At 39.2% G+C, this 27,185-nt stretch overlaps 1 protein-coding gene across 2 annotated transcripts in view; it reads right to left on the reverse strand.

Moving 5' to 3' along the window:
• Positions 1-2,951: 2,951 nt before the first annotated feature.
• The window catches only part of ADARB2 (adenosine deaminase RNA specific B2 (inactive)), a 540,786-nt gene continuing 516,552 nt past the window's right edge, over positions 2,952-27,185 (reverse strand). For both annotated transcript variants that reach the window (XM_075827434.1, XM_075827433.1), the window contains 3 exons: positions 26,921-27,102; positions 9,866-10,044; positions 2,952-4,096 (listed from right to left, as the gene is read on the reverse strand). In XM_075827434.1, the coding sequence (XP_075683549.1) occupies positions 3,911-4,096; positions 9,866-10,044; positions 26,921-27,102 (547 nt within the window). In that variant the 3' untranslated portion in view covers positions 2,952-3,910. The remainder of the gene's footprint in view (positions 4,097-9,865; positions 10,045-26,920; positions 27,103-27,185) is intronic.

Raw genomic sequence — 27,185 nt, forward strand, 5'->3', positions numbered from 1 at the left:
ATTTTACGATGACCCTACTAATTTATAACTGACAGTATGTCAGCCATTCATACTGTCATCACAAAGGGTTTGAAGCAGGGGGAATGTCTTGTTATACTATAAAGAGGATATTTTTTCAGGTTATCTTAATTCCACTTCTATTTATTCTGTAAGCGGATTTTTGGGTATAAGTACGGTAATAAAGATCTTGACAATGTCTAGTCAAGGATTGAAAGGATGTCTGCTTGTGGAAGAGTGGAAAATTAATTTAGCTACACATTCTACAAGGAGTATAGCATCTACAACATATATTGAAGGCTGTCATTTTGTGAACTTATTAGTTATAAATGGTAGCTTGAACCAGTGACATCATCAATCAGTGACATAATTAGTTATAAATGGTAGCTTTAATCAGTGACATCATCAACCAGTGACACGATTAGTTAAAATGGTAGCTTGAACCGGTGACGTCATCAAATTAGCCAAAGAATATTCATGAGAATGCAGGCCTGACCCAGTGATATCACTGATCCCTATGTAGATTTTATTCTACATTAGCTGGCTTTCTTTAATACAAGCAACATGTACACTTAATAATGTGTATTTTATTATGGGAAGGCATTGTATAGGACAGTTTTTAACAGATAAGGACTGTGAACTGTTGCTAATGACTAAATATGCAATGTCAAATTAGGTAATAAAAGTGTATGTTCACCCTTGAATGTCATTTTAGAATTTACATATCAAACATATTTGCTTAAAGAGGCTCTGTCACCAAATTATAAGTGCCCTATCTTGTACATGATGTGATCGGCGCTGTAATGTAGATTACAGCAGTGTTTTTTATTTAGAAAAACAATAATTTTTGACGGAGTTATGACCTATTTTAGCTTTATGCTAATGAGTTTCTTAATGGACAACTGGGCGTGTTTTACTTTTTGACCAAGTGGGAGTTGTGGAGAGAAGTGTATGACGCTGACCAATCAGTGACCAATCAGCGTCATACACTTCTCTCCATTTATTTACACAGCACATAGTGTTCTTACTAGATCACTATGTGCAGCCACATACACACACGTTAACGTTACTCAAGTGTCCTGACACTGAATAGGCATCACCTCCAGCCGTGATGTCTATTCAGAATCCTGACACTTCGGTAACGTTTGTGTGAGATTACAGCACAGCAAGCGTAATCTCGCGAGATTACGCTGTAAACTGTCATTTAAATCGATATTACGCTTGCCTTGCTGTAAATCTCACACAAACGTTAGCGAAGTGTCAGGATTCTGAATAGACATCAAGTCCTGGCTGGAGGTAACGTATATTCACTGTCAGGACACTTGAGTAATGTTAACGTGTGTGTATGTGGCTGCACATAGTGATCTAGTAAGATTACTGTGTGCTGTGTAAATGAATGGAGAGAAGTGTACGACGCTGATTGGTCACTGATTGGTCAGCGTCATACACTCCTCTGTACAACGCCCACTTGGTCAAAAAGTAAAACACGCCCAGTTGTCCATTAAGAAACTCATTAGCATAAAGCTAAAATTGTTCATAACTGTCAAAAATGATCGTTTTTCTAAATAAAAACCACTGCTGTAATCTACATTACAGCACCGATCACATTATGTACAAGATAGGCCACTTATAATGTGGTGACAGAGCCTCTTTAAAGAGTTGAGTTAATACATTGCATTACTTATCATGCTTCAGAGCTGAAATCTTCCCGAATTTCTTGCTGGATCAATGTCTACATAGATAATGACACGTGAAGCTTTTACACGAGGCATTTAACTGTAATCTTATTTAAAAATAAACTCTCCCACTGCATTAGGGCGGCTCAACTAAGCTGTTTGGGTTGTATCTGTTGACAAGCATGCTGACTGTTTCTAAAGACAGCAGAACTGTAACTGCAGCTCTGGACTATAATACAGGCAAACTCTGGACCAGTACAAGATAAGTAATATGATGTATTTATAAAGTTACTCCACTCTTTTGCAATTTATATCTATATGTAAATTATAACTTGGTGTTTACATGTGAACATATCCTTTAAAAACCAAACTTCTAGAAATCCCCCCATATAGATGCACGCACCCTAATAAATTGATGTCTTTAGTTTCTGTCCATAATATTCTTTAGCTGCTGACAGAGTAAGAACCTGATATTATGGTATCCTAAGTCATTTACATCTTCTGTCTCAAGGTCAACTTTCGCAAGCCTTCCGGCTGGTGAATATTGATGCTTTCTAATCTGTTCCCATCATAATCATTTCTATATGCAATGGAGGACAAACACTTACACAGAGATCATTACGGTTTATTGAGTATTATAAATGCTCACAGCGCTGCTAAGGAAAGGGAAAGTAGAGCATGTCCCACTTTTCTCCATCGTACTCGTAGAACCAGGTGTGGTAGCACCGGTGTGCCTCAGTCCTTGATGAATTCCATGAGAATTTCCTCCTTCCCTAAGTCCCCCATGGGTAGAAGACCTTACACATTTTTGATTTTTGTTTTATGGTGTCATGATTTTCCAAAGGTTTTTCTTTTAGGGTTACAAATTCTTTCCTCATTCTACGCAATACTTATCTTTGCATGAAATAATATAATTGGTATGTAGCACTAAATGCATTTGGTTCTCTCAGGTCTTTTTTTTTTTTTAATCTCATTTAACATCAAATAAAACATTAAATAAAGATAGGATGAAAAATTTTAGACAAAATGTATTTACATAAAACATGGATATAACTGGGGACACTACCATATACACTACCATATCCTACCATATACACTAAATGTGCCCCACTTCTGAGAAGTCTCGAGTCTGAAATGACGCAATATGGATATTTTATTAGTTTAAGAATAAGGCCATGTTCACACGGCATATGTTCAGACTGAGAAGTACGAGGTTGATTTCAAGAGAAAACAGCCTCTGAAATCCAGGCGTTTTTAGAATGTTTTTAAAGCAAATTTTGAGGGGTATTTTCTAAGGCTTTTTTGAAGTATCAATGTGAAATGGGAAAAATCAGCTTGTCACTTGTCGGAGAGTATTTTTACAAGACTTTTTTTATTCAGCAGCATAAAAATACGCCTTATATGAACTACACAGTGTATTTCCTATTGAAATCAATGAGAAGCTGTTTGTAGGCGTATTTTAAGTGTATTTTGGAGCATAATACGAGTGTTTAATACTCCGAAATATGCCTGAAAATATGTGAACATGCCTTTAGGATCTTGACGACATACATATAAGATATGTTGGTTCTCCTGCTTTGACATGTACTTATTGTTTTTTACTCTCAACAATATTAACCGTGCTATTAAATTATGAAAAATAATATAAGGATTTTTTGGCATAATAAATATGATTTCTTTCAAGAGCTGTCTAATGCTATAATAATATCTATTGTAGAAGAGCTTGTATTTGATTGTGCAGAGGTACAGAGCTGGATTTACAATATAATGTATAGAGGTACAGGCATCTTAAGGAGAGGGTGTCTCATCGACACAACCATCATTTATGCTCGTATTTTACATTTGACTTCAGACAAAAAATATTTGATGCATATTTATTACCATTCTGGAGACAACCCCAAACCGTCCTCAATTACTTCTAGTTTTATCGATATAACCTCCCATTATGCTTTGTGGATGCTGAAATTCATCACCAAGGGACCTTGAACGCGATTCCCGTCCTGTTTGTAACATTCTTCAATCATCTCAAAGATGGACAACGATGAAGTCTGACACATTATTGTCTCTTCTAGCCTTAAAGGTTGATCACATAAAGCATGTCCTTCATTGATATTACGTATTAACTGCATTACAAAAATAATCTAATTATGTATATTGATAACAAAGTTTGCACGAGAGGCATAAAAATTCTGCCAATTTGTATAGTTCCAGAAGAATCCAGGTAAAATGATAAAGGTCTATTGTGAATTTACAGTTAGTAAAAATTGATCTTGCTCGGGAGGTTTCTTCGCCCATGTGCCAAGGCCTGATTTCTGAATGGCTTTAAAGAGCTGTAGTTTGACACATTGGTAAGTTGGATTCACCATCTTGGCTTCATAGTAAACTGAAGGCATTTCCTCTTGACTCGGAGTCCGTGAGCTCAGCTGTGTGGTTAAAAAAGACAAATTTAGGTCACAAATATCTTATTACATCTTTTGTTTCAGAAAAAGTTCAATTTGTAAACTTTTTTTTATCAAAAGGCTCACTTTCCTCATGTGTGCCTTCCCCCCCCTTTCTAATATACTTAACCCCTTAGTGACCAGCCTATTTTAGGCCCTAATGACCAGGCTATTTTTTTTTTTCATTTTTCTATAGTCGCATTCAAAGAACTATAACTTTTTTATTTTTCCCGCCAACATAGCTGTATGAGGACTTGTTTTTTGCGGGATTAATTGTACTTTTTAATGGCACCTTTTTGGGTTACATATGATTTATTGATTAACTTTTGTTAATGTTATTTGGCGTGAATAGAGAAAAAACTGAAATTCCACCCTTGTTCTATGCGTTTTAAATTCATGCCATTCACTGTGCGGCATAAATAACAAGTGTCCTTTATTCTATCGGTCGGTACGAATACGATGATGAAAAAAATTGCAATTTCGGCGTTGCTTTTTGCGTTTTCTTTTTTACGCCGTCCACCGTGCGGTTTAAATTACATATTAACGTTATTGTTTGGGTCATTGTAATCACGGCGATACCATATATGTTTACTTTTATTTATTTTTTTACACTTTTACACTTTACTTTTATTTATTTTTTAACTGTAAACCTTATTAATAATTTTTATTTAACATTTATTACGTCTTTTTTTAGTCTCACAAGGGGACTTCACTATGCGATCTTTAGATCACTGCTATAATGCTTTGTTACACTTAGTAAAGCAGAGCATTATTGCCTGTCAGTGTTAAGCTGGGTTCACACGCACTATTTACGGACGTAATTTGGGCGTTTTAGTCTCGAATTACGCCCGAACATACGGCTCCAAAGCGTCGGCAAACATCTGCCCATTCATTTGAATGGGCTTTACGATGTTCTGTGCCGATGGTCATTTTTTTTACGCGCCGCTGTCAAAAGACGGCACGTAAAAAAGACGCCCGCGTCAAAGAAGTGCATGTCACTTCTTGATACGTAATTGGAGCCGTTTTCCATTGACTCCATAGAAAAACAGCTCCAATTACGTCCGTAATGGACGCAGCGAAAAGCGCCTGCACATTCCATTACGTCTGAAATTTAGGAGCTGTTTCCGCCTCAAAACAGCTCCGTAATTTCAGGCGTATCGGACGTGTACGTGTGAACATACCCTTAATCTGACAGGCAATATATTAGGCCATGCCTCTCGCACGTCCTAATATGTATATAGCCAGGGCGTGCCTGGTGGCCTTTATTAGGCCCCCGGCTGCCATGACACCCCATCAGAGGCCCACAATTGCATTTGCAATTTACTCCCTCTGTAAACAAGTTAAATGCCACGGTCGCTATTGACCGCAGCATTTAACGTGTTAAATGGCCGCGATTGAAGTAAACTTCAATCGCTAAAATTGGAGCAGGAGCCCGGCTGTCATCAGCCCTTTAATTCTGCATTTTTTTTAATGCGTTTTTAGGTACGGTTTTTACATTTTGATGGGGAAAAAGGTGCAGATTTTATGCTGCGTATTTTGGTGCATTTTTTGTTTATAAACATATAAGATACAATTCTGAGATGAAAACGCAATATAAATTGACAAGGTGCGGAATTTTAAAATCTACACCGCAGGTCAATTTACGCGTGGGAAAATTCTGCAAATGTGTAGATGAGGTTACTGGTACTGTATTATTCTGTGGCAAATCCGCACGTAACATGCATTGTGTGCATGTGGCCTAAGGGCTTGTCCACACACAACAGAATTTCTGCAACAATTCCGTTGAAAGTCAAAGGCTTTCCGCTGAGGCAAATACGCACCACTTCCTGCGTTTTTTGCAGCAGAAAATGGTGCGCTAATTTACAGCTTTTTTCCCAATGTTAGGAGATGGAGACATCTCTTATGAAAACCGCAGCAATTCTGCACACTTTCCTTAATAGGAATTGACATGCTGCAGGCCGAAAATTATGCACCGCAGGTCAATTTAGTCTCAGAAATTTTACGCAGCATGTGGATGAGATTTGTTAAATCTCATCCACTATGCTGCTACTGTATTCTGCTGCATTTTTTCTGGACCAAATTCTGGCCAGAAAAAACGCGGCAATCCCAGAGGGTGTGGACGAACCCCTAGGCAGATTTCACACACAGGGTTTTTGGTGGTAACGTTTTTTTTGCTGTGTTTTCCCTGTATTTTTTTTGCCAAAAACACTGTGGTCAGATGTTACTTTAAAGTCTATAGTAAAATATGAGAATGCGTACATACAGAGCGTTTTGGTTTGTAGCTTTTTGTAGCGTTTTTGTGGCCAGTGGTGTTTTTTTTCAAAACGGAGCATAATCTAGGCATGCCGTTTGTTCCATAGGCTTCTCAATTGGACTTCGAAAACAACTAGAAAAAAAGCTTGAAAGGCATGGCATTTTTTACATGCCTATAAAACTCTGGAAAAAAAAAAAGGCTTCCCCTTGTCTCCACTCGCATCTTTACATCTAAAGTAACCAAAAAAGATTACTTTAACAATGTTTGAGATCATAGAAATTCTTAACACTTTTAAAGTGATACCACGACCTCATTAAATACATATTAATTACAGGTGCACAACTCATTACAAGACACAGCTCTGGAAAACACAACGAGCCGCGCACCCGTGTGTCCATCACATGACCAGGACAGATTTATATTCACTGGAAGTAAACAATGGAGGTTCATATTGGACAGCAAGAAGGGATTTAAAAAAAATGGTGAGGAAATTATACAGAGAGTAAAACGATATAACTTTTTATTATACAATTTGTTGAATCCGTAAAACGAAATGTGTGCGTTCCTTGTTTATACCCATACACCTTTTGTTTTCATAAAATGAGAATTTTTTTTAAGGCTTTGAAGCCTTGCTGCTCTTTACCTGACAAATATTGAGACCTTTAAAGGGGATAGAGCAAACACACATCTCCAGGCAGAACGCAGCTGTTAAAAGGTTCATAAGCCAAACTTCATTAGGCCTTGATCCCTTGCACTGCAGGGGGATTGTGTGTTGCTGGCTGACAAATGTCTTAAATTGTTGAGAGAGAGCAGTACAGGGGATTGCGGCTTTATGAATGCCGTCCTTACTGACAAAATAAAAATGCATTCCAGTGAAGCTTGGTACACAAGTCATTTTTGTGACTAATAACGCAAAGGAATAGGAAAAGTCTTTACCGTGCGGAGAATCCCCAAAAGGTCTAATAAAATTGAACTTTTTATTAAAAATCACAGTGACAAAAAACAAAGGTAAAGCAATAAAATACTGAAGGCTTTTTCTCTACTATTCTCTAGGCTTATTTACTGCCAGCAACTGAACGGTTAATTCTTCCCTTGTGTTTTGTCGAAATCTTATCTATACGAGAATTTAATTGACTAGTACTTCAAATGATATATTATATGAAGTAACAAGGGAGAGAATCTCAAGTGTCAATATATCCTTTGCAGCTTAAGTAAAATGAATTATTTTGTCAATATCGAGAGCAATAACGTAAGTCGTTGTGAGTAATGGAGAAAGCTTTTATTTAGGAATTCAATTAGCTCATTCACTGACGGGTTTCTAATTGCCAACCTTAAAATGCACATAAATATTGGAGAATAGGATTGTTAAATGTGGTTGGAGAGATTCTTGTAGTTAACGGACTATGTAAAATGTGTTTGTCGGTTATTTATCTCTGTCTGTGATAAGTACCTGAGAGCGTTAAAGAAGGGCAGGGAAGGGGCTGTGATTACTGTGATTATGAGGACGGTATAAATATTGGATACCACATTCTGCTATCTGGTGAACATTCATCACAATGGAGCGCCAAAAGGGACATGTAACGGAGAGATCAGTATTACGATACACCATTTGTCTTTCAATCTTTATTTAGTATAGTGTATTAGAACCAAAGGTTAATGTGTCCCTCCTAAAAGGGAAACACGCTCAGGACATGTGCCACTTACAGAATAGAACTTTATAGCGGTGTTCCCATTTAAGACATTAATGGCATATCCACTAGATCAATGTTGTAGATGTGAATAACCCTTTAATCTGGGTGGGAAACCACCTGGAACATTTGTATTTTTGTAAAATGTAATAAGTCATGACCACCATTTGTATGATTTGTGGGGTGGTTTACATCTCCTGGGGCAACGTCATGGATGCAATTCTATGGCACGCTACTGTATATACTTTCTCCACGTCCTCAAACAGTTTGCAGACAACTATTATTTTATGTATTTGGTTACAATCTTTTCTTAAAGGGGTTGTCTGCTTTGGGCAATAGCTTCTGCATAAATGGAACCTGTTATGTTGAACTTGGTGTCCTGTCAGTAGGCGGCATGTTATGGCATATATAGTTTTGTGGGAAAATATTTAATATAACTTGTAATTTATTGGTCTAAATCAATGCTCTTTCTATGCTTAGGAGTCCAGTGGGCGGTCCTACTGTGACTGACAGTCTTCCCTGTATGAGTGTGCATACATCATGGAGGACAGTCCCCTGCTCAAGACCTGCCTCTATTACCCAGAGCAGAGCGCTTCTACGAAAGAGTGGCTTTTGCTCTGGTGGACTCTGCCCGGCCATGTATTATATAGTCGGCCATTCATTTGAAAATGTTCCATGCATAACTGGAAGCCCCTGCTCCCCAATGTAAAAATCTATAACAGGGCTCCCCACCTAACATACGTCATTTATAATACTGGCGTCTTCTTATGCGGGTGAGGGGCTTTTGGGTCCCCTCAGGCTCCAGGGCCTGGGTGCGACTGCTACCTCTGCACCCCCTATAGCTTATACTACATTTCGCCTGCATGTGAACGCTCAGAGATACTTGCTGAGTTCTGTCCTTACAGACCAAATTGAAATATAAAGTGAATTATAATACAACAGTATTTGGGGTGCTCTCCTTAATAAACTAGAGTTGTTGGTCCCAGAGAACAAATTTCTTTATTTAAACGATATGGGGTACAAATAGTGTAATTCCAGAAGTGGTAGGAGACTGGATTCATAGGCCTCCAGGCTATTTTGCATATGAAAACTGCACAAATAACAGCTCTTGTACAGAGATACATGCAACAACAGATGTGCACCTGTAATGTACAATAAAATGTACATTGCAGGTAAACACATGTAACCAGTAGCAGAGAAAACAGCCTTGCAATGCTATTTGTTCAGGTCACCACTGATCCATATTATGTTTATGCGATTACCAGTAAATATATCACACAGCAAATTCCATCTCCGAGTACTAGGCATTTGTCAGTCATGCAGTTAACAAGGGTAATCATGCAGTGTAATGTTTTTTACAGTCCATAAAATCCCACAAATCCCTTTAAATAAGCAAAAAAAATTGTTTCTGGCATATTTTATAAATATAGGAGCGTCAGAACTCATCTTAATATTCCCCATAGATTGTTAGCTCATGTGGGCAGAGATTCTCTCTTTTATCCTATTGTGTCACTAGTGTTTAGCTTTTGTTTTAAATGTACATGACTCATATATTGTCCTACTTGTAAATCTTTTATTATATAAGGTGCCGCAGAATATGATGGCACTATGACAATAAATATTTATTCTAACAAAATAAAATGTGTCCAATCCCCCGCACATTGTAAGTGGTGAAAAGCCCTAGTAGCGCAAATGAAAACTGTTGTTTTGCCCTTAATGACCAATCCCAGTTTTTTTTTATCTCCTTAGGTCAATATATGATACATTTTTAATAGTAATGTACTGGAGATGTATTAAAAACTGATAGTGTACCTTTCCATATAACCTCGACCACCGAACATATAGTAAGTGTTTGCAGAGTCTGGATGGACCTCCACAGCTTCGTTTTCCTGTTGTTGCATTAATAACTTCTAGTTCAGGGCTTCCCATAATCCAATTAATACTAAAACTCGGGGATTTCCCTGGTTGACGAGCTTGAGCATTGCTTACACCTGCCGAAAACAAAAACAAGAGGCATTGTAATGACACTGTGTATAACTTTAGTATCGCAAGATAGATTTACATGTGGATATTGCACAGGGCTATGAAGATAAATACACATTGTCAACTGTTCACTGCATTATTATAATCTATTTACACCACCAGGTCTGCTTGATTACTATGGATTATAATAGAACAATTCATGGCGTATACAGTACAAGGGACACTACTATAAGAAAATTAGATATTTGTAAATATTTTATTTTTGTCTCAAATTCTTTTTATTTTTTCATTGTTTTGTAATTAATATTTATGTAAAAATGAAAATTGCAGTTTTCACATTGGCCACTAGATGTCAGCATAACAGTCTATTTGGAAGAAATGGATCTCTTTTTACAGCCTACAGTGAAACGTAATGTTATACCCTCGTTATCATTAGAAGGTGGAGGGTCAATGATGGATGGCTTTTACTTCTAAAAGTAGCCATACACATTAGACTAATGTCAGCTGAACCAGCAGAACCGGCTGACCATCTAATGTGTGTTAGATGTTCATCCTTTGTTCGTTCAGCAGATGTCAGGGAAAAAGGATCGGGCATTTTGAATTTCAACATGTCCGAACCTTTGTTCTCATGTGATATAAGCCGCCACCAGAGGTATCTGGTATTGGCTTATTTCCCTCTCCTCATTGAGAACACCCGCCAAACAGAGCATACATGTGTATGGGAAGGTCAACTGATAGCTATTGAAGGTGTAGGACCACCTTAAAGGGTTATTCACTTTCCTCAACATGCGCGTTACTGATGCTACTATCTAAAATACCGAGCAGCATCGGGCATACAAATACAAACAAACAAAAGAATACATTCCCTATGACGCAGTGAGAAAGTCTGAGACGCTATGCTTGCCTCAAAGTCCACAATAGAGATAACATTGTATCTGAGCAAGCACAGTGTCTCCAACCTTATAAGCGCTCTGAAGCCATGTGATGAGTGGAAAGCGATTGAACGGTTCCAGGGAAGTTCGCATGCCCTGGAACCGTCCCATTGATTTACATAGAAAGAGAAATAGGTGCCGGGCTAGGAGGAAATCTATGCCCACACTCGAGTCCCAGCCAGAATCAAGAAAGTGACACGGAGGAAACTGCGCAAGCGCGGCCACCACTGCTGGATCCCGGCAGTGGCCGTATCCATAGGTGATGGCAATCAAAGAGGGAAACATGTGTTGTACAGCATGAAATATCTGGCAAACGCTGCACCAATAAAAAATAAAGGCATTTACAAAGATGCTTATATTTAAATTAAGGATGACATGGACATTGATCATTAAGATGGGAATACCCCTTTAAGGATCTTTGGCCCCCTCCTGTACACAGTAGACTATTGACTAGAAGGCCAAATCTGCTAACAGTAATATATTGTATATTTTGGTAGTTATTACATGGAAGCCTCAACTTTGAGTAATCAGTTCGAAATGATTTTATTATTGCTACAAGTATTTTAATTGTTTTCCTACATAGAAAAATTCAGACAAAAATATTATTAGCAATATAACTATTCATTTTATAAAATGTCTTAATATAGAGCTACAGATCACAAAAGTTATAGTGCTCTAACATTAAATATGCAGGCACAGTGAGTTTATCAAACCTTAAGGAACCCTACGGAAAAAACTGATATTGTATTAATCCTAGTGCAGGGCCCAAGGGGGCGTTGCATGATTCAGACATTCTAAAAACACGAAAAATAAAGTATCCGCCCCCTCAGGCCCTGCACTAGGGAGAACATGATGTATCTGTTTTTACAGGACTGTTCCTTTAATTCTACACCAGCTAATGGCGAAAAAAAAAGAAATCACAGCCTAACATTCCGCCACTGAGTCTGGCAATTAAAATGCTAAGCACTACTATCTATTCTTTTTACATTTGGACTGTTTAACTGAAGATATGAACTTATCTTTCATAAGTTAAATAATTGCTGCCAAATTTCCTGTCTTGAATCAGATATGATCTGAGCTGAATCGGGAATTGTGACGGCGAAAGCTTTATTCACACTGGTAGGGTGACATTTTCGATCACATCATTACTTAATGAACAGCCCTGGCAGACAGACTCTGCATGTTTTGCTGGCATTTTGTAGGATATTAATAAAAAATGCCATTTAATGATGGCAGGACAAATGTTCCTATCTACATATTACGAAAAGACGTATGTCAGCGGCACACGAGGGTGGCACTATGGTGTTTTCATGATGCTGTATTTAATGGAGGTTTAATAGAAATCTGAAGATCATTAGAGGGCTTTCTGGAGATGGATGATTTCTTAAAATATAGCCTTCTAAGTTAAGTGAGCATAAAAGACGGTTTTTACAGATAATACACTATGGCAAAATAATAACATGTTATAAGAAATCACAAAAATGTTCAATAATGAAAAATACATTATGATTTAATACTATAAATATAGCATATTGTACTATTCTATATATACTATAATAAAAGTGATGTGGTATATTATATAATCGTTTATTGTTACATAAATAATATTATATTTCTGAAGTATAATATATAAAGTTAAAAGGGTTTTCTGATGTTAAACCCATTTATACATATTATAAATAGGGTTTAAGGGCTATGTATATTTTGAAAGTGATTTTTTTAAATAAATGAATGTTTTTTTTGATTTCAAACAACTTTTAAATAGATTTTTATTACAATTTTTGTTTACCTTTTACGATACAGCTACTACATTACTGTACAAAGGTTTTAGACAGTTGTGGAAAAATGCGGCAGAGTAGAAATGCTTTCAAAAATAGAAGTATTAATAGTTTTTTTTATCAACTAACAAAATACAAAGTGGATGAACAGAAGAGAATCAATCAATCTAAATCAATCAATATTTGGTGTGACCAACCTTTGCCTTCAAAACAGCATCAATTCTTCTAGGTAAACTTGCACAAAGTCATGGATTTCGTAGGATTATAGTCAGGTGAATGATTAACTAATTATACCAATTATACCAAACAGGTGATAATAAACATCATTTTCATATGTAGGTTTAAACACAGTCATTAACTGTAACAGAAGCAGCTGTATAAGAAGCTTAAAATTGGGTCAGGAACAGCCAAACTCTGCTACAAAGGTGAGGTTGTGGAAGACAGTTTCATGTCACAGGTCCTCTATGGCAAGACCGAGCACAGCAACAAGACACAAGATAGTTATACTGCATCAGCAAGGTCTCTCCCAGGCCAAGATTTCAAAGCAGACTGGGGTTTTAAGATGTGCTGCTCAAGCTCTTTTGAAGAAGCACAAAGAAATGGGCAACATTGAGGACAGTAGACGCAGTGGTCGGCCAATGTAACTTAGTGCAGCAGATCAAAGACACATCATGTTTACTTCAGTTTGAAATCGGAAGTTGTCCTGCAGTGCCATCAGCTCAGAACTAGTAGAAACCAGTGTGACCCTGGTACTCCTATCTACTGTTCAGCAAAGTCTGTCCAGAAGTGGTCTTCATGGAATAATTGTGGCCAAAAAGCCATACGTGCAGAAAAGTGACAGCAGGTGCTCTTAACCGATGAGTCAAAATTTGAAATATTTGGCTGTAACAGAAAACAGTTTGTTCTCCAAAGGGCTGGAGAGTGGTACAATAATGAGTGTCTGCAGGCAACAGTGAAGCATTGTGGAGGTTCCTTGCAAGTTCGGGACTGCATTGCAGCAAATGGAGTTGTGGATTTGGTCAGAATTAGTAGTGTCCTCAATGCTGAGAAATATAGGCAGATACTTATCTATCATGCAATACCATCAGGGAGGCATCTGATGGGCTCCAAATTTATTTTGCAGCAGGACAACAACCCTAAGCATACAGTCAATGTCATTAAGAACTATCCTCAGTGTAAAGAAGAACACGGAGCCCTGGAAGTGATGATATGGCCCCACAGAGCCCTGAACTCAACATCATTGAGTCTGTCTGGGATTACATGAAGAGACAGAAGGATTTGAGGAAGCCTACATACACAGAAGCTCTGTGGTTAGTTCTCCAAGATGTTTGGAACAACCTCCATGCCGAGTTCCTTCAATAACTGTGTGCAAGTACCTAGAAGAGTTGATGCAGTTTTGAAGGCAAAGGATGGTCACACCAAATATTGATTTGATTTAGATTTCTCTTCCGTTCACTCACTTTGCATTTTGTTAATTGATAAAAAAAACAAAACTATTAATACTTCTATTTTTGAAAACATTCTTACTTACCTGCAAACGCCGATGCTGCTGCAGAATCATCTGTAGCCTCTGGTGCCGATGTGTCCCCGCTCGTCTGACACGATGCAGGACCTGTGAGTGACGACACAGCATGATCTCTCGAGAACACGCTGTGTCTGCACTGCCAGAAGCTGGGCGTTCTGAAGAGAAGTGGATGATACTTCTCATCAGAACGGCCAGCTAGTAAAAGTATTAAAAACGCCCCGATGTACGCGCATAATACACGCCCACTTGGACTTTTACTTTTAAACACACCCACTTGGACTTTTGCAAGCCTCATTTGCATAACTACAAAAATGGTCATAACTTGGCCAAAAATGCTCGTTTTTAAAAAATAAAAACGTTACTGTAATCTACATTGCAGCGCCTATCTGCTGCAATAGCAGATAGGGGCTGCAAAATCTGGTGACAGAGCCTCTTTAAATGAAAAGGAGATTAGAAGTAGATAAGATTATGTTTATTTAAATAAGTAAATATTATTTGCGAATATAAAAATATTTTAATTGTAATTCACCTAATATGAAGAACTAGAAAAAATGTAAATGTAAGTAATAGAATATGGGTACGGTTTGCCTGCCGCTACCTCTTATTTGACCCAGTCTAATTTATGCAGAAGACATCTTGCAGGGGATTTATCAAAGCTTTTCTCATGTTCTGCAAAATTAATCTAGTTTTGCAGTGACATTTTTAAGATGAAAATATTTTCACAGATAAATCCCTTGGACGCAGTGCTGTATTTTTCATCTGTCAGCGTTCAGGTGAGCATCAGGAACGGCATATGAGGCAGATGATTCAAGTCATAATCACTTGTCTTATATACAAAGGAACCAAATGTATAAGCATTTTACCTGTGCCGCATTGTGTAGATATGTAGGACTGTAGCACTGTGTTTATCAATGATGGACTTATAATAAAAATATCTTATAAAAAAACTTCATTAACAACTGTACTTAATGCGGACCCGGCAGCTCTCCTGACATGACTGTTGTAGTAAACACTTTTATTCCCCACAATAAAACAATTTTAAAGCATGTTTTCTTAGAACTCTGCCTTGTGCCATTCCTCTATTATTCCTCCTAGAAATGTAGAAGTAAATTGATAACTGGACATTACCGATTGACAAGTGCGTCCCTACAAAGTCTGATGTTGTCCAATCAGTGCTCACAGTCCTGAAAAGAATCAGAGCTGTAGTACTGCAGCACGACCGCTATACTGTATCCAGAACTTTCTGCTTCCGGCACCGACCACTTCATAGCTTCCGGCTCCTAGAGTCGGTTGGAACAGCTGATCGGTTCGGGGTACAGGTGTCGGACCCCCACTGATCATATACTGATGACCTATCCTGTGGATAGGTCATCAGTTTAAAAAACAGCCACAAGTCGGGACAACCCCTTTAAGTTGTATCTGCTGAAACCAAAACACTCAGTTAACTAAAAAAACAACTGACAGAAAAGGACGAGCCAAGGACATCACAGGCGATGATTTTGATTTTAGCAGGAAATGCTCTTTAATTTTGCGTGTCTATTTTATTCTGCTGAAAATTGTACTTCACGTTTTATTTTGCAATAGACACTTCTCAACCACTGCAAAATAGCAGTTTAGTAAATGAAATCACAAGCCTTGCTAAGAGATGACACTGGTAAATAATGTCCACAGCGATTCCTAAACACTTTTATGTAGATGACGGAAATGAAGTGTTTATGCAGATTTCAATCTCGTCTCTGGAGTTTGCTAATTATAAGGAAAGCGCGGCAAGTGACACGTTATTAAGCTTGTTATGATAGCAGCTTTCTTTATTTAACAGCCATGTTAGCGGCAAAATCAAGCAACACTGTTCACCGTTGTCAATGCAAATAATCTAGACAAGGCCAAGAATGATAAAGAAGACTTCAAAACTAGTGTGATATTTATCATGCTCAATACCCGAATCCACAAAATATAATCATTATTGAGGACATAATAAAACAGAAGGAGCAGTGCTCATGCTCGGATCATATACGTCATTACTGTCCATACACATAAATCATGCAAGAATTTCTAATATATTTTGAAGCTATCCCTCGGTTTAGATGATGACATTTGCCACGTGATAGGATGTTATTGTGTCACATCCAGTCTCAGCCCACAGCATTTTGACACTTTTATCTAAACTGCATCTACTGCATCGGACCGAAGATCACACATGGGGAATTATCGGAAGATTATGGCAGAGATGTATAGAGGAGACTGGTTGTCGACTGTCTTATATGTCATTGTCAGTAATTTTGAGATTAATTCACTGGACAATGGTAGTGTGGGCATTGGGTAGTCAATGAAAGGACTGGTGCAGAGGAGAGGCATTAAAGGAATGAGGTGAACTGCTAGCATTCAGGGGCATTCATGGATCAGGGGGAGCTTCTAAAATAAAAATTGGGGTCCTGTCCTGGTGGTCAAGTATTTGTTGACCCCTTCACCTAACCCTTAATAGTAGAAATGGGCACGTAACTATCAGACTGCTTCTCTGCCCTAACTTGATAACTTTATGTAGGTTTACACTTTTAATCAGGTTGGGGCCAGACCTGGGTCAAATCTGGGCACTAAAACAGCCACAGAAACATCTGAATGTGCTCCCATCGGCTTGGTAGAAGGGTGCTCATCATTTTATTTTATTTGAATGTAATTTAAACAAAACACTATGATCATACTTGCCAACAGTTGGTGGAACAATCCCGCGTACTGGACCACAACAGGGTGGGATTTATGCAAATTTGTACACAAGTGGGCATTTTCAATAATTTTAAAGCATTCCTGGGCAGAAGGGGTTGGGCGTAAAATCCTCACATAACAGTTAGTCTACACTCGCTACAAATTCGTACTCACATAATAGTAATTCATTTGATAAAGAAGAGTTACAGGCCGCATAAAGCAGCAATATCTGCAATTTTGTGCCTGCTGCTTGGATGTGAAGGCCAGAAGTTCTCTAGACTTTATACTATAACAGCCACAAAGAACTTGTTTCTTCCTTCGTATACTGAGAGAACTGATAGCCACAGGACACAGATTAAATACAGATGCAGAGAGATCAATCAGGAATAGAAAACGTAAATGTGAACAGAATTAACAGACACTTTGCACGCACGCACGATAAACAGAATAAAACAGATTAGGCAACATCTTCTCTCTGTAGACCCTGTCATGCTGCATTCATGTTGAATAAAATGATGAAAATTCCCCAAAGATATGAAATCTCACTTATGAACGAAAAGCAAGACAACAGAAAAATTTATTTATTAGCTAAACTTTGTTGGAAACATTGTTTCTTAAAGTATCTGGATGTAGTTTCTCAACCAAACTCTCCCAGGCTTGTGATGGCGACTGAATATAGTATGAATGACTGAATATAGTATGAATGACTGAATATAGTATAAATGACTGAATATAGTATGAAGGCGTAGGTGTAATCAGAGGTGACTTGTTATTACATCACTTATATAATTCACTGGAAATGGATTAAGCCTTAAAATAGGATTGTTACAGCATGTCCAATGTAATTTTTTAATGGATTTTTTTTAGACTCTGACCGTATAAATTATCAACCATTCAACCATTTCTTCCTAAGCCTTAATGGGTTCCATTAACATAGTTACATAGGTTGGAAAAAGACACATGCCCATCAAGTTCTCATCTGTTGAATGTAACTGTTTGGTCCAGTAGAAGGCAAAACAACCCTGCACACCCCCTACTGCCAGTGAGAAAAATTTTGTCTCATAAGGGGATTGTTAGATAAAAACATGCTGGAAAAGTCCTTTAAATCGAATTAACTCCACAGTTTCTTTTCTGTTTTTTTAAATTCACAAATAAAGTTTATTGTAAAACATCAGAAGTAGATACAGAGCAGTGAGATGTAGAGACAACATGTCCATAACCAGTACAAAGGAAATCAGCAATTCAATATAGCGATGTATCAGAGGAATCACCATAGTTTCTTTTTAGTAACTATAACTATTTGAAGATATCCAAGTGTAAGGGCCCTTTTCATATGAATGCTCGTTCCCGATCATTGCCCTGTTCAAACACTCGTTCATCGGCTGATTGTATTGTTTATGGAGCGAGAAATATTGTCGTTGTGCTGCCGACATGATAGAAATGTATGGGGATGAATGATCATAGTGACGATCACTCATCTCCATACATTACTGATCATAGCACCTTGTGAAAGGAGCAGACGAGCGCCGTTCAACAAGCTGCCTCGTTGATCGGCACTCGTATTCACGTATGGAGCAGTGTAAGAAGACCTTTACTTGTACAAGTAGGCCATATGACAGCTTAAAGGAATGCTCCGGACAAAACTGATTGTATTACACCCATTGCAAGGCCTGAGATTTAAGAGCGTGTTGTATATACTCAGTAGTTTGGTTTTCATTTACGCCATTAAAAAAAGAAAAACAAAAAAAAATAATTAAATAAATAAATAAATAAAAAAGATACACCGGTCCGGTGACAGAGTAATGTTTTGAGTATATTACTTATTGAGCAATGAAGGAAGCAGCTGTTTGGGATCAAGCATAATTATAAAAGGTGGGCAACTTCTGCCCCAAGTTACTGTAAAGCACCTTTATCTTTATCCTCCTATTAGTTATCCACAATCCCAGGCTGCTGCTTTCCTGCATGTCCCTGCTGCAGAGAAGAAGCAATATGCTGAAAACAGGTCCCTTTAAATAGTCTTACTTCCTAGTTTGTTGAGGAGGTCTTGGAATAAAGAAATAATTTAGATTCAAAGTTTAGTAAAAAAACAACATTATTTTCACGTTTACCAAATGGAAACCCCCTATGTATCATTCTTTACAGAATGAGATCTAAATGTAGACACATCCATGTAAAAAAAAAATAATTGTGGCACTATTTACGAAGAAAAAAGTTTTGAAAATTGTTAAAGATTTTTTAGACGTGCCTAATCTTGCTAGACTGAATGTGCTATTTGTACGTACTAGACCGGTTTCACATAGCTGTAATATGGCTGTACTTTAGTATCCGTATTACAGCCCCAACACCCGGATGCCTTGAGTTTCTACTGAATCGAACTTAGATAATCATAGGGCTCTCTGGCCATCTAAGTTCAGTTCAGTAGAACCACTTAGCGTCCAGGTGTTGCAGCTGTAATATGGACGCTAAAATATAAAACCAGACCAAGGGTAAATTATCTGATCTGTGATCTGTGATCTGAGCAATCTTATGAGCCTGATTTTGTAATTTATTTGGATTAATGATGAATGAACATAAAGCCCAAGATTGATCACATTTGTGTATTTTTTTTTTTAAATGATTCGTAATTGACTTACTTTCACATGTGGGGAAATTCAAATATAGATTAGATTTTTGCTATGAATAGTATGTTATTTTTATGAGAAAATGCTACTGATCATAGGCAAATATCTGCAGTGTTAATGTACAAATGTTGTTATATTAAATAAATATAAGTAAATTTCACGAGATTCTAGTCAAGTTCTTAGTATGGTTTTGAACGCTGACAAAAAATCCAGTTTACTTTAGAGGAACTGGACGATTTGAACACAGTGAAACATATAAACCGTAATAACATGTATTAATGCTCATGTCAAGTCTCTGTTGTTTCAAAGCAATAACCCTTAAATATATATTCTGACCACAGACATTTATAGCATATCCTGTGGATATCTCATAAATGTCTAATAGATTCTAGTTCCAGCTCTGGGACTTGCACCTATCTCAAGAACGGGGGTCTAGGTGGATACTGTTTGGAGAGATGGCCAGGATTACTGAAACAGCAGAGCTTGCGGTGCTACGCTGTTTCCGTAACTACCATAAAAAAAGTGAATGGGAGTTACAGAGGCTTTTTATGTTTGATTCTGTAGGAATCCTACATAAAAAAAGTAGTGGTATGCTCCATCAGATGACACATTGTCACGGTTTGTGGGAGGCACGCAGGGAGGCAGCTGGCCAAACAACAGGAACCCCAGAAATACAAAGTCCCGCACAAGGGTAACTGGATAGTCCAGACAGTAGCCGCAGCTCTGGCACGGATGGAGGTGGGTGCAGCAGATAACGCCAGACGTGGTGGATGACGGCAGGTGCCGCAGGTTGTGCCAGACATGGCGAATCTCTCTGGACGTGGCAGATGACACAGGACGTGGCAGATGACAGCAGGTGCCACGGGTTGCGCCAGACGTGGCGAATCCCTCTGGATGAGGCAGATGACACAGTAGACCGGAGCGGAAGTGAGCGCTGGCGTCTCCTAGGAAGGAGATGGGGACCAGCCCTCACGGATCCATGGCTACGGGCGTCGGGAGGGTAGTGAACCCGACGGCCCATTGGCCATAGACGCTACAGTATCCCCCCTCTTACGCCCCCTCTTTTTGGGGCCAGAGCGAGAGAGGAATTTATTATTGAGAGCAGGAACACTGAGGTTCCCACCGGCTCACTGGACCTCTCCTCAGGACCAAACCCTCTCCAGTCCACCAAATAGAAAGTCCTTCCTCCTACCCTCTTGCAGTCCAGGATCTCCCTCACCTCGATCACATCAGGAGAACCGCTGGGAGCAACTGTGGAACTGGAAGCCTTGCTGTAGCAGTTCAGGACCACAAGTTTCAGGAGGGACACATGAAAGGAGTTGGGGATTCTGAGGGTAGGAGGCAGCCGCAGCTTATAGGAGACAGGGTTTATTTGTTGCAGAATCTCGAAAGGACCAAGTAACTTGGGAGCAAACTTGTATGAAGGCACCATCAAACGAATGTTTCAAGAGGATAGCCAGACTTTGGTACCCGGAAGATACTGAGGCGGCTCTCTTCTCCTTGTATCTGCTTTTCGCTTCATGCGATCGACTGCCAGCAAAATAGAGGACCGGGTCTGTTGCCAGATTTTCAGAAAGTCCCCAAATGCAGAGTCAGCAGCAGGTACCTGAGATGTAGTCGACACTGGAAGAGGGACTCTAGGATGTTGACTGTACACAATGTGAAATGGGGTGGAAGTGGTGGACTCACTTGTGTGGTTGTTGTACGAGAACTCGGCCCATGGAAGAAGCTGTACCCAGTTATCGTGCTGTGAAGAGATGAAGTGGCGAAGATAATTCTCCATGATCTGGTTGATCCTCTTGACTTGCCCACTGGACTGGGGGGTGATAAACTGAGGAAAAGTCCAATCTCACATCCAAAAGTTTACAGAGGGCTCTCCAGAACTTTGTGGTAAACTGAACCCCCTGGTCGGACACAATGTGAAGAGGCAAGCCATGCAAGTGAAAGATGTGTAGAATGAAGAGACTCGCCAGTCGGGGAGCAGAAGGTAGGCCGTTGAGCAGGATAAAATGTGCCATCTTAGAGAACCAGTCCACCACCACCCAGACAGTGTTGCTGAGGGGGGAAGGTCTGTGGCAAAGTCCATCGCAAAGTGCTGCCAGGGGGCATTGGGTACAGGCAGAGTTTGAAGCAGGCCGGCAGGCTTGAAATGAGTAACTTTGTTAGAAGCACACACCGTGCAAGAAGAGACAAAGTCCAGAACATCTTTAGGTAGTGTGGGCCACCAGAAGGGACGAGCAATCAGGTCTCGGGTTTTACGGATACCAGCGTGCCCAGCCAGTTTAGAACTGTGTCCCTAGTTGAGAATTCTTCTCGTGTCTGCCAACCGAACAAAAGTCCTCCCCGGACGGATGTCTCTAATCTGCAGAGGATTAGCAGTGACAATGCAGGACGGGTCTATGATAGTCTGAAGGGACTCCACCGTATCTTCCGTCTCAAACTATCTGGACAGGGCATCGGCCCTCACATTCTTGTCAGCGGGATGGTAGTGGAGCACCAATTGGAAATGGGTGAAGAACAGCGACCACCTGGCTTGATGGGGATTTAGTCGTTGAGCGGACTGAAGGTAGGTGAGGTTCTTGTGGTCGGTGAATATCAGGATGGGGTGAGCTGCGCCCTCCAGAAGATGTCTCCACTCCTCCAGAGCCAATTTGATGGAGAGTAGCTCCCGATCTCCAATAGAGTAATTGCGCTCAGCAGAAGAAAAAAGTCTTGACTAGTAGCCACATACTATTGCCTTTCCTTTGGAGCTCCTCTGGAATAGAAGTGCACCTGCACCAACAGAGGAAGCGTCTACCTCTAATGAGAACTGCCGAGATACGTCAGGATAATGGGAGATCGAAGCTGAAGTGAAGGCTTTCTTGAGGCTAATAAACCTCAAGAATAAAGCTAATAAAGTCAAGCACAAGTGTACCTGGATAGTCCAGACAGTAGCCACAGCTCTGGCACGGCTTGAGGTGGGTGCAGCAGGTAACGCCAGACGTGACGGATGACAGCAGGTGCCGCAGGTTGCGCCAGACGTGGCGAATCCCTCTGGATGTGGCAGATGACAAAGGACATGGCAGATTACAGCAGGTGCCGCAGATTGCGCCAGACGTGGCGAATCCCTCTGGACGAGGCAGATGACACAGGACGTGTCAAGGCAACAGCAGGTGAATAGACACGACTCCAACTAGTAGGCACAGGAACAAGAACACAGCACGGGATATAGGAACAGGTAACAGGGCACGGGTAACAACTGGAACGGGAAACACTAAGGGACCATTTGCAAGACAGACTTGGGAATACTAACAACGCTCAGGCAAGGATCAGAAGGGCTGGAAATCATGTGGTTGATAATGATGATTGTTTTACAGGTGCGCGCGCTGGCCTTTTAAGAGCAGGCACGAGCGTGCGCGCGCACCCTAAGGGGCACAGCAGACTGGAGCGGAAGTGAGCGCTGGCGTCTCCTAGGAAGGAGATGGGGACCAGCGCTCACGGATCCATAACTGCGGGCGTCGGGAGGTGGGTAAACCCGATGGCCCGTGGCCATGGACGCTACACATATTATGGACATATTCTCCTGTAATATGGTACCATACAGAGCACCATGCAACGGCAAATGGATGGCCTACCATTCCTTAGTCTGGAGCTGTAGGGACTTCGTGTGCCACCTTACAGATCCGTTTCAGAAAATTTGTATGGAAGAAATATTGTACATCTGAATAGGATTGTTTTTACAGTGTGTGAATGGGATATTTACAAACCCATTCAGATATATGGGACAGATTTCTGGCGTAGAAATTTCTGCAACGGGAATCTATCACATGTGAACATTCATGTGACAATTGCATTGCTGCTGTAGTGCTGATCTGTATTTTAAACTGAGACACCAAAGTGTCCATTGTAATGTCAAATATGATTTTTTTAAAATAGGATTTTATTCAAAATATACTAATTTGTACATGTATAATATCACTGCCTATACTATAAAATAATATGTGAAATGTATCTTAAAATATGACTGTATCTTAGTAATTTTTCTGAAACGATCTCAATGTGAATATACTTTCTTCACATTAGTTGAGGAAAGCGCCAGGGGGTTAATTGGTTTAAACAGAGTAAAGATTCAGTAATTACGGTCATAATGGCTCTAGAAGAAGGCTATAAATACTTATAATTTCATAGGAGTAGAATACTGTACTTACCTTTAAAATTGTACATCTTCTACAATAACAGTGGCAATAAGGCATGTATAGTGCTCACCAAAGAAAATGGCCATTTTATATGCATTATCTATTATGGTTAATTATGCATATTTTAAATTTCTCTGCTAAATGTTAACCTCTGGAAATATTACTAAAATGTAAGTTTTATTGACCATGTTTTGTATTGTCAGCCAAACACACACTCCGAGGAAGGCAAAAGCAAGTTATAGTTAGTAGTAAAACAAGCTGAGTTAGAGGAATAGTTGTCCCCATTTTGGAGAACTTACCGGGGTAGAGTTCCATACTCTCCAATAAAACCTAAACTGTGCTGATTATGGAGAAACCATCTTTCTTCTAGACGTACAAGTTTACAGGCCTGGGTATAAAAATACTCTGAGTTAGACCTCTATGGGCCTTCCGTTTATGGTTGTACAAAGTAATTAGGTCGTCCCTAAGGCTGGGTTCACACGACCTATTTTCAGGCGTAAACGAGGCGTATTATGCCTCGTTTTACGCCTTAAAATAGGGCTACAGTACGTCGGCAAACATCTGCCCATTCATTTGAATGGGTTTGCCGACGTACTGTGCAGACGACCTGTAAATTACGCGTGTCAAACGACGACGCGTAAATTGACTGCCTCGGCAAAGAAGTGCAGGGCACTTCTTTGCAACGTAATTTGAGCCGTTCTTCATTGAACTCAATGAAGAGCAGCTCAAGATTTACGAGCGTCACAGACGCCTCGTATATTACGAGGAGGAGCATTTACGTGTGAAACGAGGCAGCTGTTTTCGCTTGAAAACAGTCTGCCTTTTCACACGTAAATGCCTGCTATCGTGTGCACATACCCTTAGCCGTTTCTACTCAAAATGAAAGGCTATTTTTGCTTTATCTTTCTTGGTACTGTGCGGAAATCTACGACAAGTCCACCACATCTGAATGTGGCCTAAAGCTGGCCAGAGAGATTAGGCAGCTATTGGATTACACCACCAATAATATGGGGAGATAAGTGGCGACCAGACTCCTTTCACATTGCTTATTTCTGGGGGTAAAATAAGAATATATGGGTGAAAAATTTAACCTTTTGGACCCTTGTTTACCAGAGAACTGCCTACAAAAGCCCCTACAGACATTTGATTTTTGGCTGATCCCATTGGGGGAGATGTTATCATTGCTAAATGGATAAATACACTTGAGAATTAGTATGTTAATAATGAATGTTTAGTGAAAAGTGGATATAACTATTTATTATCTCTTTAGGGTTCATTCTTACATGCCAAATGTCACTAGTAGCGGGGCATTACTGCATAGCAAAATGGTACTGTGAAATATGCTTTTTTGGGCAGCACGGCTTCTACAGGTGAAATATGTAGAAAGTGCTTGTACTACCTGTGCCATTTGGTATTAAGAATGGCTTTAGTACCATGCAACCATCTTATTAAAATAATTCTATGAAGGTCACATGGACTATCTTGGGGTAGCATGACTAAAGATTCTGGATGTCACTGACATTTTTGAGAAGCCCATATTCACTAGGGAACCTATCCTTCAAGACTTGTAACATATCTCATTTCTTGTAAGGCTGAGGTTTTCCAGTTTTAACTTTCAAGTCACTGGAGCTGGTGTTCACAGAACTTAGTTGCATGCAATTTAAAGTATTTCTCTAGACTGAAAATGTAGCACCCTAGTGGAACCCATCAACAGACCATAGCCCCATGATATTAGAGAAACAGCATTCTTTATGCTTATATAAAGGGAGAGCTATAGGTAAGTGGGTAACTTGGTAACTTTTTAATAAAAAAATGTTATATAATATTCCATTATACTTACTTTATGAATTCCTTATTTATTTCAAGATCTCTGCTTGCAGACAATACCTTCAATAGGAACTTTCATTGTTTTCTCCCAGGGAATAAAAGTCTGCTGTGGTCATGTGATGGTACAGTACATGGCTTGTTACAAGACACAGCTCTGATTACAGCACAGTAACAGTAGGGGTCTGTTTATATCTGTGTTGGGGGTTCTGTTCTAAGACTCTGTCACAGATTCCATCAGATCTGATTGGAAGAATAGCGCTACGTGCAGAGTTATTCTTTCCGTGAAAATGGCAGAAACTACAACGGGACCTATTGAACCCCATTAGAAGTTAGTGGGGTCCGACGGGCATCGGTGGTATCTGTGCTATGACAAATCCAGCACTGCATCGTGGTTTCCCTTGTGTTACCATCACATGACCAGGAAAAAAAAATATTCCCTGGAAGTGAACAATGAAGGATCCTATTAAATAAACAGCAAGCAGAGATATTGAGAATTGTGAGGAATTGATACAGGAAGTTTATCGGAAAATTGTAAATAATTGTATATATACAAAAATTAACATTTCTTTTTACAGTATTTTTTCCTTTGTATAAAAAAACAATGCAAGGTATGCATAAAACATTCTGTGTTAGCCATTACAACTTTTTGTTTCTTATTTAAAATTTGCTTTGTAAAAATTGCACTTAGAATTTAGTTTGGTGCTATGGGCAATACCACAAAAGTCCTATTTCCAGAACATTGTAGATCTGGCATCTTTGCTAGGTGACATCATTTCCTATGTCACAGATATAAAACCAATTTCTGTTTTAATGAATCACTTTATAAATAAAGCTCAAGATCAGTTAACATGTATAAGGACAATTATTCTCAAAGACTAAATATATTTCATTGGATACATTTAATTGAATCAGTCTTTGTCAATGTGTCAGAGAAGGATAAATAGACACAGGAAGTAAAAGCAAATTCATTGTACATTGTAAATTATATTCTAAATTAGGAACATAATACAAACTACAATATCATCATACTGCATGTTCTAGAAAGGGAAGGTGCTTGTATTTAACATATTCCAGCCCCCTAGATGTGCATTAATTGAAAATACATGCTTGGAAAGAAGTACATATATTAAATTCAAAAGATATTAACCTACAAGAAATGGCAGTAATGGCATGAGTGGGGTCTTCAGTAAATAGTACATAATGGAGGAAAGGCTTGTATCTGCTTGACCTTGATTAACTTTCATGCAGGCGTCTTGTACAATTACTATGGTTTAGAAGAATGTAAGGGAACAATGTTATTTGTCTACAAGAAAGGTATTTGCTTACCGCTAAGGAGAGGATGATTATGCCGATACGGAGCTGGCAATTTACCAATCTCTTCTATTCTGTGGCTCATTACCCTGGACAGGTGGCCTGTGTGGTGTAGGCTGCCGACGATAATGCTGTGCACATAAATAGGCTCGATGAAGTGACTAAGAAGAGCGCCCTGTAACCCCAGGATATTCCATCTGGACAAAGAAATTGAAATGACACTGGTCAGAAAATACAGAATCAGGCGATTACAAACCACGGTTACAGGAAAAAAACTCTT

Source organism: Rhinoderma darwinii, chromosome 5 (genome assembly GCF_050947455.1).
Source record: "Rhinoderma darwinii isolate aRhiDar2 chromosome 5, aRhiDar2.hap1, whole genome shotgun sequence".
NCBI classification, from domain to species: Eukaryota; Metazoa; Chordata; class Amphibia; order Anura; family Rhinodermatidae; genus Rhinoderma; species Rhinoderma darwinii.